Source organism: Aedes albopictus, chromosome 2 (assembly GCF_035046485.1).
Source record: "Aedes albopictus strain Foshan chromosome 2, AalbF5, whole genome shotgun sequence".
NCBI lineage: Eukaryota > Metazoa > Arthropoda > Insecta > Diptera > Culicidae > Aedes > Aedes albopictus.
Window position 1 is genome coordinate 362,963,825 of NC_085137.1, and position 16,439 is coordinate 362,980,263.

General features: G+C 42.4%; 1 protein-coding gene and 1 long non-coding RNA gene across 3 annotated transcripts in view; both read left to right on the plus strand.

Moving 5' to 3' along the window:
• Nucleotides 1-2,264: 2,264 nt before the first annotated feature.
• LOC109415875 (NAD(+) hydrolase sarm1) overlaps nt 2,265-16,439 on the plus strand; it is a 280,580-nt gene continuing 266,405 nt past the window's right edge. The window contains exon 1 of one of the 2 annotated variants that reach the window (XM_062852885.1): nt 2,265-2,956. In XM_062852885.1, the coding sequence (XP_062708869.1) occupies nt 2,509-2,956 (448 nt within the window). In that variant the 5' untranslated portion in view covers nt 2,265-2,508. The remainder of the gene's footprint in view (nt 2,957-16,439) is intronic. The other variant, XM_062852884.1, reaches the window with a different exon arrangement.
• On the plus strand, nt 7,582-12,704 carry LOC134287251 (uncharacterized). The gene is made up of 2 exons (XR_009997153.1): nt 7,582-7,670; nt 12,353-12,704. It is a non-coding gene; the product is annotated as an uncharacterized LOC134287251 (long non-coding RNA).

Consider the following 16,439-nt stretch of genomic DNA (forward strand, 5'->3'; position numbering starts at 1 on the left):
AATATTTTCCACTACAAAAAAAATCAGAAGATACCTTGATCCATACTCTATATGTGCACGAAAACCGATTTTGAAAATATTGCTTCGTTATTTAATAAAAAATCAAAAACCAAAAAGTGAGGAAATGCTTCCAGTTTCGCCTTAATGTAGCTTAGTGTATACAACAGTGACATGGGGAGACTTGATCCCTCGAGGATTACACACACATTATACATGTGAAAAATAAAATTTCATTTGGAAGCCTCTATTTACCCGGAATTCTAGTATAATCAATGATAAAACGTGTCAGATAAATATTATTTTATTACACAACATTAAAAGGGGGATCAAGTCTCCCCATTTTCAAAATACGGCATATCCTTAAAAATTTAAGGAAATCTTACAATTTCAAATACACCGTATTCATGAAAAATGCAAGAAAACTTGAAATGAAAATGAATAGGATGCTTCTGGAGTTATTTTCCCTTTAAATTAACCATGTGCTCAAAAGGGGATCAATTGTGACCCATTTTTGAAAAATGCTTCATAAGACATGCCTCCATAAAAACACAGTTTTGAAAACTTTAACAATAATTTAAGGACAAGGTATTTGGAGTACATTGCTCAAAATTTCTAGAGCACCGTTTTTTAGAACCGTTGAACGGATTTGGATTAAAATGCATCACGCTGTTGACAACCACTGAACAATTAGCGTGATGTATTTTCATCCAAATCCGTTCAACGGTTCTAAAAAACGGTGCTCTAGAAATTTTGAGCTATGTACTCCAAATACCTTGTCCTTAAAGTCCTTCTGTTGTGTATAAACTTGCAATAGATGTTTACCTGCCATTCTGTACGAAAAATGGATCTAGTTTTGTGTGTTTTCTTAAAGTTACAGGCAAATTAAGAAAAAGGGATCAAGTCTCCCCAGTCTCCCCTAATGAAATGATAGATATGATAGAACTCGCTAGGTAGCGAACAAGTGTGAAAATTTTATAGAAGGTGAAATTAGGCAAGTAGGCCATGTATTGAACGAATACATCGAATGCGTGAAACTTCTGCCGTGCGACCTGTGCTTTAAAACAGATCGGCTTGGTCGGTACTTCATATCACCTTACCAAGACTGGCAGAAAGTTTCAGGCACCCGACTGCCTATGTATTGTTCTGTTTTCATCACAAATTCTATCGATCGGTATCCAGAGATGACAGAGTAGAAAAAGCGATATATTCTTAGTTTTATTTTGTATTGCATTTTCTTAGCGTACACGCATGCGTTTACGCTAAGAAAATGCAATACAAAATAAAACTAAGAATATATCGCTTTTTCTACTCTGCCATCTTTGGATACTACAGCTAGCTTCCCTTTTATTCAGCGATGGCTGCTTCAATTCGATGGTAACACGACAGAATGCAAATGATCGAAGCTCCGAATTTCCGAATGAACCCCTTGAGGAATTTCAGAAGAGTTCCCTAGAGGAATTTCTGAAGCAATTCGTAAACATTGTTTAAGCATAAAGAAATTCCAGGGTAAATCCTCGGAGACATTTTCAAATAAATCCCCGAATGAAATTCTGAGCTATTTGATTTTTTTGGGATACTTATGCAAATAAACTCTGTGGTGTTACGATACTGCTTATAATTTGTTGACAAGCAATGCAACCGGCCATACTTATAAATAGCGCCTGGGACCATTTGGACAGGGGAACCTATTTTGGGAACTTTCTGCTATAACTCTGTCAATTATACACCGATTGACTTGATTTTTGGGACACGATCAGATACGTACAGTATCTAGCCATGTTAAAAAAATTTAATTGGTTTGAAATTGACTCAGTTATAGCAGAAAGTGCCTAAAATAGCCCCCCCCTCTTGTTGCGCCACGATTTACTGTACTGTGCAGTGACAGTCTATGATGGGGTTCTTCTCAGTTGAGATTTATAATTCAAAAGATAGCATTGCGGTTATCTATTTCAAATGACCCTGTATGTTCTTTTTAAAATACTTTCAGCCGTCAGTAATTTTCTCTTAAATGTTTTTATGAATTATTTTAGAAAATGTAGTTAGGTATGTTCAAAGATAGAATCTACCCTCATTATTATAATTTCCTAATGAAGAAAAGGTTCAGAAATGGCTGTCTAAAATAGGAATTAGGTATGGTTGAGTTTATGTTGAATTCAATATCCTCTCAATATTAAATGTGTGCCTAAGAATGGGCTGGACAAACGAAATACAACACAATTATCTCTCCATCATTTGTGCCATAAAGTGTGATATTGACCGCGACAGTGTAATTAAATCGACATTCACGTAGGCGATGTAAAGCCAAAAATATATGCAAATAAAGTAAACAATTCTGCCGAAACATCGACGATCTCGACTTGAGAAATACGCGAGCGAAATTCCACGAATGTACACAAAAACAACACCCATATGTATGGACTAGGCTTTGGGAGCACAAAAAAAGTGATAAAATATATCGAGTAAACAGTGATCGCACTCAATCCGCACCACGCGTGTGAAGAAAGAAAAATGACCGACAGTAACAGCAGACGCATTAATCCCGCTACGACCGGAAAAATGGCTCTCAATCATAACGAAAACATTTCGCCCCTGGGGTCTGGAAGTCCGCAGAGGAACAGTCTGAGTGCATCGCCCGGCACCAAACGCATGCCTCTGAAGCTGTCGATTCCGAGCGCGAAGTATCAGTTTACCGAACCCATGCGCGACCATCCCAGTACGGCGCCGGTTCACTCGATGTCCCGACCATTCGGCGGAACCAAGTTCAACCATACGCCGGAATTTGTGGCTGGAAGTCCGCTGTCGGCGGCGTCACATGGCAGCCGATTCGGAACGCTGTCGCATCCGAGATTGGGCGAATTCGACGAAATGGATGACGGCTTCATGTTGGCCTCGCCTTTGATCTCCGGCTTCGACAGTAATGGATCGCTGCAGATCAACAGCGTGACGGCGAGTCCAGGTAAATATTTTTAATTTGATTTAAATTTCATGCAACGAGAGATTGACAGGGAAGTAGCAACGAATGAATGAACAGAATATTTTATGAATAGAAAAATGTCTCTATCATCGAATATATGGTATTGAAATGATACATTACATTCATACATTTAGAGAAAGGCAATAAATTACGTCACGCTTTGAAGGGGGAAGGGGGGTTCTGCAAAGTATGAAGACCCATACAAAAATTTCAGAGGTCACGTACAAAAAGTGTGACGTTGCCTTATTTGATTCACGTCACATTCATAATAATTTATAATCAACAAATTTACACCACAAAACCCGGTTGGCAACTTTCGGTTTTCATCCACGGTTATGCTCAATGGTCACCAGATGGAATTCCACCTGGTTCGCATATTTTGTCCGCTGCGCTCCTCGCCTTCTTATACCTACAGGAACTGTACTGGAACAAACTTTGCATGGTTGTTATCCGATATTATTTTATCACGCTATGCCCTTCTTATCCTTCTAGCTTTGGTTGCCTTCTAGATGATCAGTACGCCGTAGTGCCCCTTTGTCTTCGGAAGGCAGAGCAGGATCGACGCCACGCCTGCTTTCCGTTGCACTGCCAACATCAAGATACAGCGTGCTTCGCAATGTCACCTTCTCCTAGAGGCCCAATCAGCTTACGCCAAAACTCCAAGAAACTGAACAGCAGTTTCTTGCTAAAATTTGCTCAAGGGTGGTTTGTTCCACTCTTATACAACAAATATGTTTGCTGGGATGGGGCCTCCTTCTAACCCGGACCCGTCCCAGAACCCCCTTTCAAGTCGGGTCTTGAATCCAACCTAGTAGGTCGTCGCCTCAGCAACAATCAAGGGAGCCTTCCATGGGCAACAACATACAATGGAGCCTTCCATCCGATTGACCTAAACCTCTAGCCTAGCGTAATATCGTCAGTGAAGCCGGCGATGGCCATGTCCACTTGGAACTTTACCCGCAACCTGAGGTTAAGTGAAAACACTTCCGACCCACCTCTGTTTCGTAAATGAGTACTCGCTTTTGGAAGTAACTTTCTAAAATCCGGATACCCGGGTATCCGGGTATTCCCAGACACAGCAGGAGAACATCGACAATAGCGCCCAACTGGCACTATTGAACGCGTTACATCCAGGGTTGCGTTCCAGGGTCACCTTCCTTACATCCAGGGCACAGTAGCGAATCCTCCTCCTCTTATGCTGGAGCGTTATCTCGGTGGTATTCGTAAACCGATAAGTTAGCGTCAGCAGTCGACCCCCAAGTAACACACTTGTCACAGAAGAGATACGGTGGCGCAGGTTTTTGTTACACAGAAGTCACTGTGACTTACTTTTAGCAAGTTAGTATTTATTTGTTAGAAGTAAGTCACAGTGACTTCTGCGCATCAAAAACCTGCACTGCCGTAACTCTTCTGAGACAAGTGTGTTACTTGTGCCTCCCATACCGGAAGCCAAACTGGTTACTTGAGTGATCATTTACACCGTCGGTGTACCTCAACGGTCTGTTGAGGATGATCTTCTCGAGCACCTTCCCCACCGTGTCGATCTAGCATATTGGTCTATATGTCGAGGGGTCTCCGGATGGTGTCCCTGCTTTTGGCGATAGTAACTGTCGCTTTCAAACCTCTGGGAAGGCTCCCTTGTCCAGAAATTTCAGTATAACAGATATGAACATCGCGGGAGCCTTTGCAAAACCTCCTGTACGGTCAGGTTCGGAACTCCGTCCGGATCTGAGGACTTACCAATGCTCAATGCTCAGGGATTTTGCAATCCCTGCAAGTTCCTCATCGATGACCTTCCCGTCATTGCCAACCTCGATCTCCAGCGGTACTGTGGAAGGAGGCCAAGGATTAGGTTCAAGGCACGGTAAGAGGTCTTCGATGTTTCCCACAACATCTCTGGATACTGCTTTCTAGGAGCCATTACACTTCTTGTCTTGGCCATCACGATCCTATAGGCATAATCCCATCCCCGATGGCTTGCCCTAGCCGTCACTTCCTCTACCCGCTTCCTGCTGTTATTGTAGTCGATACTGTAGCGAATCGGCAGGTCGTCGCGTTGAGTGTAGGTAACGTCTGCCTTCCAGTTCGAATTATTACAAAAAGTAACTTCGATGATTGACTTCGCTCCGTTCCGGCTACATAAATGTACCGAAATTTGCCAGATCGACAACAAGCATGACCAGTGCCTTCAGCAGGGTCTGACCATGCTGGTTCGTGAAATGGCTTCCCCATTCTATGGTCATTATAGCTACCCGCTATTACCACCGGCCTTCGTCCTGCCCGCGGTCATACAGTCCAATATCAGCGTAAACTGCTCGATCGTCCACCGTGGAGGCGCATAACAGCTACAGAAGAATATCCCGTTTACTTTAGCGGCCACGAAGCCCTCATAGGTAGGATGGCTTTCCAGTCTTGACAAGATAAAATAGAAGTATTTTAATTTTTGTCAAGACTTGAAAGTCATTTTTCTAGAGTATCAATTCAACAGTCGAAAAGTAGTTAGCTCGTAGGGATTCGCGCCACTTGTGGTAAGATAGGTATAGTATCTACCCGTGTACAACATTTCAAGTCAATTGGTTCAAAATTGACTGAGTTATAGTGGAAAACAGACGAATATAGAAGCCTCCGCCCAAGTGGCGCGATACCTTAGGTAGAAGACCATTTTTTTACAGACACATCCGCGACAATGCCATTGCCGGCGGGTACTCGATATGGATCCACTTTGATGGCGATATCCGCCTCCCACCCAGAAACAGTTGCTGGGCAGCGTCACAGTGGTTCAGGTTCAGCTGCGTTACCTGTACTGTGGTTTGTCAGCTACGGTTATTCTGAAGGCCGGGTACCGTGGACCTCCCGTTGGATGCCTATTGTTCACGGATTTCCGGTACAAATCAGACAAATGGGAGGACTCGAGCAGCCTTGTGCCTTATGGCCTTTGGTGTCGCATCTCCTGCATAGTTTGCTCCTGTCAGGGCTTTTTCAGTCCCATGACTTGTGTTTTGGTTCTAGACACCTGAAACAAACTCGTGAAACGTCAGATGACATACGCACCAGCCTTGAGTGGAGCCTCGTGGCCGTGCGATTAGCGTCACCAAGCGTATGAACGTACCGTGCCATGGGATGAGGGTTCGATTTCCGCTCCGAATGATGAAACTTTTCACAAGAATTGTTTCTTCCTCGTATCTATTCATTCATTTATTTAGTTCACATCAAATTCATGATAATACTGAATCAACAATTTGCCGCCACAATACTCGATTTGCAGCTGCAGCTCTCCATCCTCGGTCACGCCCAACACTCGCCAGATCACGCTCCACCTGGTCCGCCCATCGTGCTCTCTGCGCTCCACGCCTTTTTGTACCAACCGGATGGTTAGCAAACACCAGCTTTGCAGGGTTGTTGTCCGGCATTCTTGCATCATGCCCTGCCCATCGTATCCTTCCAGCTTTGGCCACTTTCTGGATACTGTGTTCACCGTAAAGTGCAGTGAGCTCGTGGTTCATCCTTCTCCGCCACACACCGTTCTCCTGCACACCGCCGAAGATCGTCCTTAGCACCCGTCGCTCGAAAACTCGAGCATCGTCCATGTCTCGTGTCCGTAGAGAACCACCGGTCTTATTAAGGCTCAAATACCATCATTCAGTCATCAGCAATCATCAATTATTCAAAAGCAGTTTTCTTGCTAGAAATCCAAACACCATCAATGAAAAGTATTTCACTGCTACCCAGATGCTGAATAGAGTACAGTGATAAATTTTCATTACCAGTGGTTATGATTTTAACGAAAAAACTGCTTTTGATTTTCTGGTAAAGGATGATGGTTTGTTTCCTCTTAACGTCTTGTACATGGTACATTTGGTGCGGGGGTGAATCTTTTTTGACTGCAGTTTCTTCTGGAGCCCATAGTAGGCACGACTTCCGCTGATGATGCGCCTTCGTATTTCACGGCTCACGTTATTGTCAGCCGTTAGCAAGGAACCGAGGTAGACGAATTCTTCTACCACCTCGAAAGTATCCCCGTCTATCGTAACATTGCTGCCAAGGCTTGTCCTGTCTCGCTCAGTCCCACCTACCAGCATGTAATTTGTCTTAGCCGCATTCACCACCAGTCCGACCTTTGCTGCTTCACGTTTCAGGCGGGTGTACTGTTCTGCCACCGTTCCAAATGTTCTTGCAATAATATCCATGTTGTGGTACCTTGTGGTATGCACATAATAAATTATTGTATTACTCTATTACGTTTAGCGTGTATGTTTACATTGAGTATCTGTCATATGTGGAGATGTTGTTATTGTTGTCTGGAGTGTGAATCATTGTATGTAATATTGAAGTATCGGTAATAAAGTGTATACAAATAATGAATACAGTTGTTGAATAATCATTACAGAGAAAGATTCTCACATTGGCGACGAGAACGGTGAACAGTACATGTGAAATTAGTTTAATTTCGGTTCGGGAAGTGTTGTCTTTGGAAAAAGAAAGAGATGAGTGGTGTGTGTGTGTGTGTGTGTGTGTGTGTGTGTGTGTGTGTGTGTGTGTGTGTGTGTGTGTGTGTGTGTGTGTGTGTGTTGTGTGTGTGTGTGTGTTTGTGTGTGTGTGTGTGTGTGTGTGTGTGTGTGTGTGTGTGGTGCATGCAGAGTGGTGATGACCTCCAGGTGATGACTTGTGATTGAGTTTCAACATTGGAATCAAAAAGGTAAATATTGTGTACTAACTGTTCAATATGAATCAAACAATCTATTTGTACCTTCGACTAATGACAATGATCAACCTGTGAGAGATTTTGATGGTGATCGGTATTGTTTAGTTCAAATCGATGACAATCACTATTGTCAGATAAAGAAATAAAGAACTGTGAAGAAAACCTAAGTTTCGTTGATTGTGATATTGGTACTCGTTGAATAGGGTTGTTGTCCTAAATCTAGACTTAAATGCTGAATGATGAATGAAGTATTGATTTGTTAACCGGATGGCCGAGGAAGGCGTAGAGGTGAAACAATATTTTGAAATCAAATTTTGCCGTTGCTGTTAAAAGCCAGTGAAGGCGATGAAAGCCAATGAAGGCGATAAAAGCTAATGGAGGCGACATTCTTGAAATAGCCGTAAAAGGCGGAAAGGATTACAGATAGAAAAGCCGTTGAAGGCGGAAAGCAGGAAAAATGTTATAGGCAGAAGAGCCGACTAAGGCGAAAAACTGTCGATAACGGAAAGATCCGTCGGAGAGTGAAAAGCTGTTGAAGGCGGAAAAAGCCGTTGAAGGTGGAAATGCCGTTGAAGGCGGTAAGACCTGCAAAGCAGATATAGTCGATTCTTTGTAGAGCCGTATAAGGCGAATTGTGTTATTAAAAATTAAAGTACTAAAAACGCAACAGTGTCGTAAATTTCGTAAGAAACAGATTACCAGCCAACGCAGATTTAAGGGCTGGAATTTCTCGGCCTATATTGAGGCATGGGAAATTCCTTGGCTGAATCACTCAAGAAACCGTTTTTTTCTTCGATTGCAGTACGCAGTTGCGAAGAAATGATTTCAAATGGCAGTTACCGTAGAAAGTTTCTGCCAGGAATCGTTCTAGAAGTTTCTTGAGCGATTTCTATTGAACTCCAATCTGGGCTTTTCAAATAAATTGGACCATTAAAAATGAAATTTCACACCAATTAAGTGGCAGCTGGGAAGGCGAAAGACAAAACTAAACTTTAGGCTGAGCGTGACTAGAAAAACAGGAACGAATAGTATTTGAATATGTTCCAAATGCGAATATAACTGAGCGGATACTGAGATTGTTGTGGACCCACCTCAGGTGATATATATTGAAGTTATCATTGCTCAGTAAAGTATAAATAAGTCTACGAGACGTAAAAAGGGTTGGCTCTTGAAACCAAATTAACATGAAGACATGATTTAACTAATGCTTTGTCCTCTCTTACAAGACTAAAAATGTAACTTCAAGATAATTAACATCAATGTGTGAGAATAATTAAACTGTCTTGATAGTTTGCAAGATAGGAAGTCAAAATGACAGTTAAAGCATTCGTTGAAGCTAGACGACATATTCAGAGCAGTGTTGCTTACCACTAACCTGTTAAGCTGGTCAAATGACTAGTTGAATTGGATATTTAAAAAAAAAAATCGAACAATAAAAAAATGAAACTTTTCGGCTTAACTAGATGTCTCAGGAATTCGAGTAAAAGGCGCTTCATAACCTATTGAATGCCACTAAATGTTTATGCGATTCAAGTACAGTGAGTTCTTGAGTAATCACTTCTGAAGTCTTTGAATATAAAATGTATCGGGTGTGGTCAGGAGGGGCATTTTGATTCATAATTGCCTAACACTGGATATAGTGCCATTTTTGCTAATGAGTGGGCCGTCTTGCCAAGAACTGTGGAACAAGTTAGAGAACAAGGTACAGCAGTACGCTCAACAACAAATTCTGCACAATAATTTCCTTACAGGAAGAGATAAATTTTGATCAGTTAAAGAAGTATTGAAACTATTATTGAGGAGAATAACGTACAGTATATAAAAAGCACAAGATATTGGAATAATAAAAGATAATCATTTCTGTAACTACAGGAATAGATATATCTAATGAAAGCTGGATTATGAGGTTTGTTTTTCAGTCGAGCTTATTAATGCAAACAGGTACCATTTACTAACATGTTACCTTGTTTGAATTTTTAGATTTCATACACTGAAAAAACTGCAAATATTGTATGCATGTGTCGCTCACATAGATTTTTGCAATTTGTCATAGATAACCCTTTTCATGTGTAGATACACATAGTTTATGTAAGGTCCATCGATTTTATGTGTGATCCAGCGTGGAAAACGAGTATGTGTGTATAAATAAAATTTATATATCACATTCATGGATTTTTACCAATAAAAATGCGTGTATATGTATAAGTGATAGGGTGGGGCGGGGCAAGATGGGTCGCGGGTCAAGATGGGTCAGTGCCATTTTTGGGCGCATTACTCATATTTTGATTATGTTAATAATTTTGTTAGATGACCAGCGTGAATATACAAAAGTTTGGAGCATTGATTGAAAAATTATTCACTCTCATTGGAAATAAAAAATAAAATGGTTTTTAGCCATTTTTCTTATGCGATACATTCCATATAATCTCCATATAAACGGCCGCGGGGCAAGATGGGTCACCTTCAATTTTGAACGTATTTTTGGAGCATTCAGAAGTTATTTATTTTTTGTTACAAGACTATCTCATAAATGACTTCAATCAAGTGGAATGAACGCTCAAAATTATAACATAAAATTATGAAATTTTTTTAGTGAAAACATCGATTTTCAAGTCGCCTCAGGACCACTCATATCGTAAAGTTTTTTATATTCCAAATAAATTTATAAAATGTTTACTAGTAGCTCTTGTTTCTCAGTATGGATATGGGGAGCATATATGAATGCGGAATAAATCTTAGATTTTGACGTTTTTAGTTGAGAAAATGTGAATTACTTAAAAGGTGACCCATCTTGCCCCGCACTTTTTTCACGGCGCAAAATCGATCACTTTTTAAAACTGCTTGTTTAACATCATATTTTGTATTTAATGAACTTTTTATCGACTTTTAGCATAGTTAACTAGTGTATTAAAGAGTAGCGGACGAATACAAACCAATACGATTTGTATTTACAAAGTTATGGCGATCCATCCTTAGATGACCCATCTTGCCCCGCCCCACCCTATTTGTGTTAATAAATTCATTGAAAATTTGAATAAAAACGTGCTTTAAATTGTTTCAGTACAAAGAAATGAATCGTAGAGGCAAGCGTAAGGGCCATCATGACACAGACAATCATGGTCAGTGTGCACTACGTCAGACTTGTAGTGAAATAAGTGATATGATAGACAGATGATTGAGCTTTGCAATAATGCAGAATATTCTAGTCCGATCCTACGAACTGAGAATATTATCAATATGATGAGCATATGTAGAAAATCAGAGTTACTTAAAGATAAAAAGTTCTAAATTTTGACGGTACATTGAATGCGAATAATTTGGAAAAGGCTTGTTGAAATAGCTTCATTAGGCAGGTATCTAGAGTGAGAACATAACATGTTGAGGTGCTTTTGCAATATTTTGGAGGTACACCATTAAAATAAGTCCTACAGTTCAGAACCCAAAAGAGCGACATCAAAGAAACAATTTTTTGGTTTTGTAATGTTAAAATAGGTTTGATTGAGCACGAATCACCAGCTAATGAGGGAAAATAGGCGTCGTAGAATGTAAATCTATTGAACGACCAAACCGTAAAAATAAACTCATTCAGTTTGAAAGGTAAATGGTAAATCATGGGAATTCCGAAATTATCGGAAACATGATTCCTATAAACGTGGACACCTATATAGGTGAACCGTCGAAAAGTGCTCCAATAAGGTGATCGATTTATTTTGTTATCTGGAGAAAATAGCTTTGTATATAATAATTGGCTACTATCATTACGTTTTCGGTTAGAAGCCGAAGTGACTGGCGGTGCGAAAATTGATGTTTAACCTACTTATAAACATAGCAACTCGATTTAGATTAGTGCTAATTTCAGCTCTTAAGTAGCTTAATGATGCGCAATACCAGCAACCGGTTCAAATTTTTGTCACAACTGCAACTTTGCATGTGCTTAAATGCGTGACTTCGATTTGGTAATGCGACGATGATGTATGTATTAGGAATTTGAGATAATTATAGGATTACAACATGAGAAAAAAAGAATGAATATTAATATTCTACTATACTTTCAAACAGCTAGTGCGGGTGCGAGTTTTGTGAACAAAATATATTAAATATAATTCAAAAACTGGATGTTTTCAAGTTTTCAAATTACTAAAACTAGTATTACAAATATTGCTTTGGACAAGTGACGTTTTTCGAAATCGTTATTTGATTTAAAAAAAGTATCAATCCCTTCGATATTTAGAAAACAAAATCTGTAAAGCCAAACTTCTGAATATATTTTGAACAAGAAACGAGTTCCAGCAAAGTTCGCTAAAAAAACATAAAATGAAATCGTGTTTGTATGACATTTGGGCACTTGGGATCGAAAACGAGTTAATGGATATTGATAATTTTTCCACTGTAACATTCATGCAGTGTTCCGACATATTAGTTAAAAAAATGTCTGAATAATAATCTGAATATACATACCTTTTGTATGAGATTCTTCTATGAAAGGACATGTCAAAAAAAAAAAAATCAGTGGGCAGTATACAATGTTTGCATACTACCTGTCATTGAAAACATTTGAGAAGAGGAAAGCAATTCAAATAATTCGTCAGCAAAGGTAATATTTAGCTTGACACTCAGTATTAAAAATATTTTGGGATTTGGGAAAATATTTGGGTCAAAATAATATTTCTTTTTAGGTACAACCACAAGTAACGGCCAAGTAATTTACCAAAATGCCGAGCAGAGATGGATGACCAAATGGATGACTGTACTTCTAATTCTGATGTGAGACTGAAGCGAGACGTTCATAAACTGAGGAGACTATAAGCGAAACAACGTGGAGTGACCTTGCTGCGGATCTGGAGAAAAAACGAGATGTGGTACCTTGTGGTATGCACATAATAAATTATTGTATTACTCTATTACGTTTAGCGTGTATGTTTACATTGAGTATCTGTCATATGTGGAGATGTTGTTATTGTTGTCTGGAGTGTGAATCATTGTATGTAATATTGAAGTATCGGTAATAAAGTGTATACAAATAATGAATACAGTTGTTGAATAATCATTACAGAGAAAGATTCTCACACATGTCATCCGCAAAACAGACAAATTTGCTGGATTTCGTGAAGATCGTACCCCGGCTGTTGAGCCCGGCTCGTCGCATAACACCTTCCAGGACGATGTTGAATAGTAGGCAGGAAAGTCAATAACCTTGTCGTAGTCCCCGTCGAGATTCAAATGAACTGGATAGCTCACCCGAAATCCTTACGCTGTTCTGCACACCGTCCATCGTTGCTCTTATCAGTCTAGTCAGCTTCCCGGGAAAGCTGTTCTCTCCCATAATTTTCCATAGCTCTGTGCGGTCGATACTGTCGTATGCCGCTTTGAAGTCGATGAACAGGTGATGCGTTGGGACCTGGTATTCACGGCATTTCTAGAGGATTTGCCGTACGGTGAAGATCTGGTCCGTTGTCGACCGGCCGTCGATGAAACCGGCTTGGTAACTTCCCACGAACTCATTTACTTTAGGTGAAAGATGACGGAAGATGATCTTTTGGATGAATTGGTTCACCGCACAAAGATCGCTATCTTCAAGAGCTGCAATTGGCATACGCTTGCCCAAATGAGTTCCCTACATCCAGTTACACGCGCCCAAATGCAATGGACCCAAGCCAGCTAAAACTGAATGCGCGCAATTTGTGATGCCATCGGCGGGCATCGACCTGCACCAAATCCTTTCAGGATTTATTGACCTTTCCCGTTCGGCTTGCGCACTCCTACCGAACTTGGGGAGAGAAATTGACTGAAGGTTTTAAGGCGGCCGTTGGAAAGAGAGGTCACGATGCCTTTGAAGTTTCGGGTGCAAATTCGGAGAATGTTGCACTCGCGGAATTGGACTTCGTCGAATTTCGCGACCTCGAAACCGAAGGTCACAAATTAGCGGCCTATCTGAGGACTAACCCCAGACTTGATCGTCCACTTCGAATCGGATTGTGGAAGAGGCAAGAGTGGTTCGTTTCCTTGTCCCGCGTCGTGATGTGATTTCATAGTATTTTCGCTAAGTTTGCTAGTTCCCTTAGTAAGGATTAGGAGCAAGTGTCCATTGTGTGTGTGTGTGTGTGTGTGTGTGTGTGTGTGTGTGTGTGTGTGTGTAGAAACCTGAACCAAAAGGATTCGTGGCAGCTAGGCCATTGCCGACACACCACCATTAGCCAGAAACCGCTCTTGACCCCACCTTTCGACTTCGGAGGATTCCCGGGGCACACGTGGCCGGAAGAGGGTCGCGTCACGTCAAGATACGCGCCCTGGACAGGCAGGTCGCCATCGTTTTTTCGCGTCGGAGAGCAACAGTCAACCATTGTTCCGTAGGACGCTCGAACGCATGTGCCGCGTTCAGGCGTAAGCCCACGTTTCCAGTGGAGGTCGGATTAAGCGCGAACCGTCGGATCGCGCGTTCAACCCGGGCCGGAGTAGGCCAGAGAACACTCCGTGTGCCCACCGACGTCGCGCGTCACCGCGTAATCCACCCACAATCCACCCAATCCTCTCGTAAAACCATGGTAGAGAATTCGTAAGTACCAAGCTTGCATGTTTCCGTTGTGTCGTCCATGCGCATGAGACAGTACGGCACAATCGACAGCCCGTAGCCGTCTCGATCAGTGAATGGGTTCAGAAATTTCGTAGCCCCAATTTCACACACCGATACCGATACCCGAACCGTACGACACCGAACGAACAGAACACACACTCGTAGCTGTGGGGGAGAATCTAGCCGGCGCCGCTGTGCGTTAGTAGTACGACAGCGAGGTTGGGGAATGACGTAGACCGAAACACACACTAGGGAATGATAGTTATCAAATAAGTAGGAAAGGGAAAGACAGAAGACCTAGGCAAACATGAAGAGAAGATCGATCGAGGAATAAATATGTGTATGTACTGATCCGTTCGTTTCAATAAACTTGCGTTGTGCTTTTATAGCATGTAGGGACATTAAATTTTGTAGTGTCGTCAATAAAGTAATACAGTGGTTCCCAAACGTTTCTTGATGTAGTTTTTGTATTCGATAGATTAGTGTCTTGTGAGGGATTTTCATGTGGTTCGCGTTCGTTTCTTTGTAGTTTGAATTTGTTGTACTGGGTAAGTCGGCCCGAGAACGACCTTTGGCAACTCTCAATTCGGAGATAATCCGTTTTGGAGGGACTTTCTAGCTGGCCGGTGATGATAAACCCCGCTCAGTTGACTCTAGGTTTTGAAGCATTTGAAGGTTTGCACTAGGAACTTCTAGGGCATTGTGATTTTTCGTATCTTCTGTAGTACTGCGGATAGTTTTACGCAGCCAGTCAGCTTCTTTCCCCTGTTCCAAAAATTAACCCATTCCCCGGAAGGGTCTCAGGCCGGGCAAACCTGCAAACTGTTGGGTGGTCTCCTTTAGGAGTGGCGCTTAAGCCATCCACTTACGAACGGGAAATTGCGACAGGCTGGCGGGTTATAACAGGTGGCCAACTTTTCCGGGCCCATCTTGATGAGTTCTGCTGCGATACCGTCCTTACCAGCCGCTTTGTTGTTTTTGAGCTGGTGGATGGCATCCTTAACTTCCCTCAGCGTGGGAGTTGGTTCGTTCCCGTCCTCTGCTGCACCAACATAGCCATTTCCTCCGTTGCCGTGGTCCTCCGTGCCTACATTCTCTTCGCCATTCAGGTGCTCGTCGAAGTGCTGCTTCCACCTTCCTCGTATCCACTGATGCTCGTAATATGTGTTGTCTAGTGTTAAGCTTCGTTCAGTCTGTATAGCCTGTGACTGAAGACGGTGTCCGTGTCTTTTAAAATTATTTCTACTCGTCCACCACAGGTAGCAGATCCAAGGCTACCTGTGTCCTTGTCGGTCTCTTCTGTAGGCGAACGGCTGTGGTGGCCACCTGCACGACGCACTGTTGCCGCAGTGTCGTGACGAGCTCATCCGCATCGGTGACCTTCGGTCTAGGTTTTTCACCTTCAGAGTTGCCTCTGCTGTAAGAGCCCTCACCTCTACCCCTTCGTCAAGGACCTTTTCCGCCAAATTTTTGTAGGCGGCGCCCTTGTGCTCCTTGTCGCACTTGCGCTCGAGTACATCAGGTACTGCACACGTCGGCTCCCCGATTCACGAACTTGCCATCGCTCCTCATCGCCTTCAAGGCATCCGCGTGCGTACAATCTTGATGACGAGCGCGTCACCCTTCTCGCGCTTGGCAGCTACCCCTCATATGTCTCATAGGTTTGGTGTCCCTAAGCTTCTGTTCATCTCGCCGTTTTTCTGTTTCTCCTCTTCCGCTCAAGGGGAGCCCTCCCCTGACGCGACCTAACTTGTGATTGCTGAGGACCTATCAATGGTATCAGCTCGCTGTTCCCATCAATCCGGGACGGGTCGGCCTTACCAGGTCAGCTTTCTGGGAGACCTGGCATACGTTACTGCCGGCTTTCGGGGTTAACAACCGCCTAGCCTTGCGAGCGCCGCAAGGTAGCTCCTCATCTGACGGCTACCTCACACGCTTCTGCGAACGCTTATCTAAAGCAATAGCACCCGCCGCACTCTTTGGGTTAACCGCGAAAGCGAAGGCCTGCGTCTGGGTAGATTTCGAAACCTTTGTCTTCATGGGTTCTGCCAATGCCGTAGTTTTAATGGGTTGCTCATGCTGGTATTCCTTGGCTGCGTTATTGACTTTGGAAGTTTAGCGGGGCCTGCTTTAGATCCTTGCTAATTCTTTGTGGATACGACTGAGGTTATGTACTGTTACGGTTTGGCTTC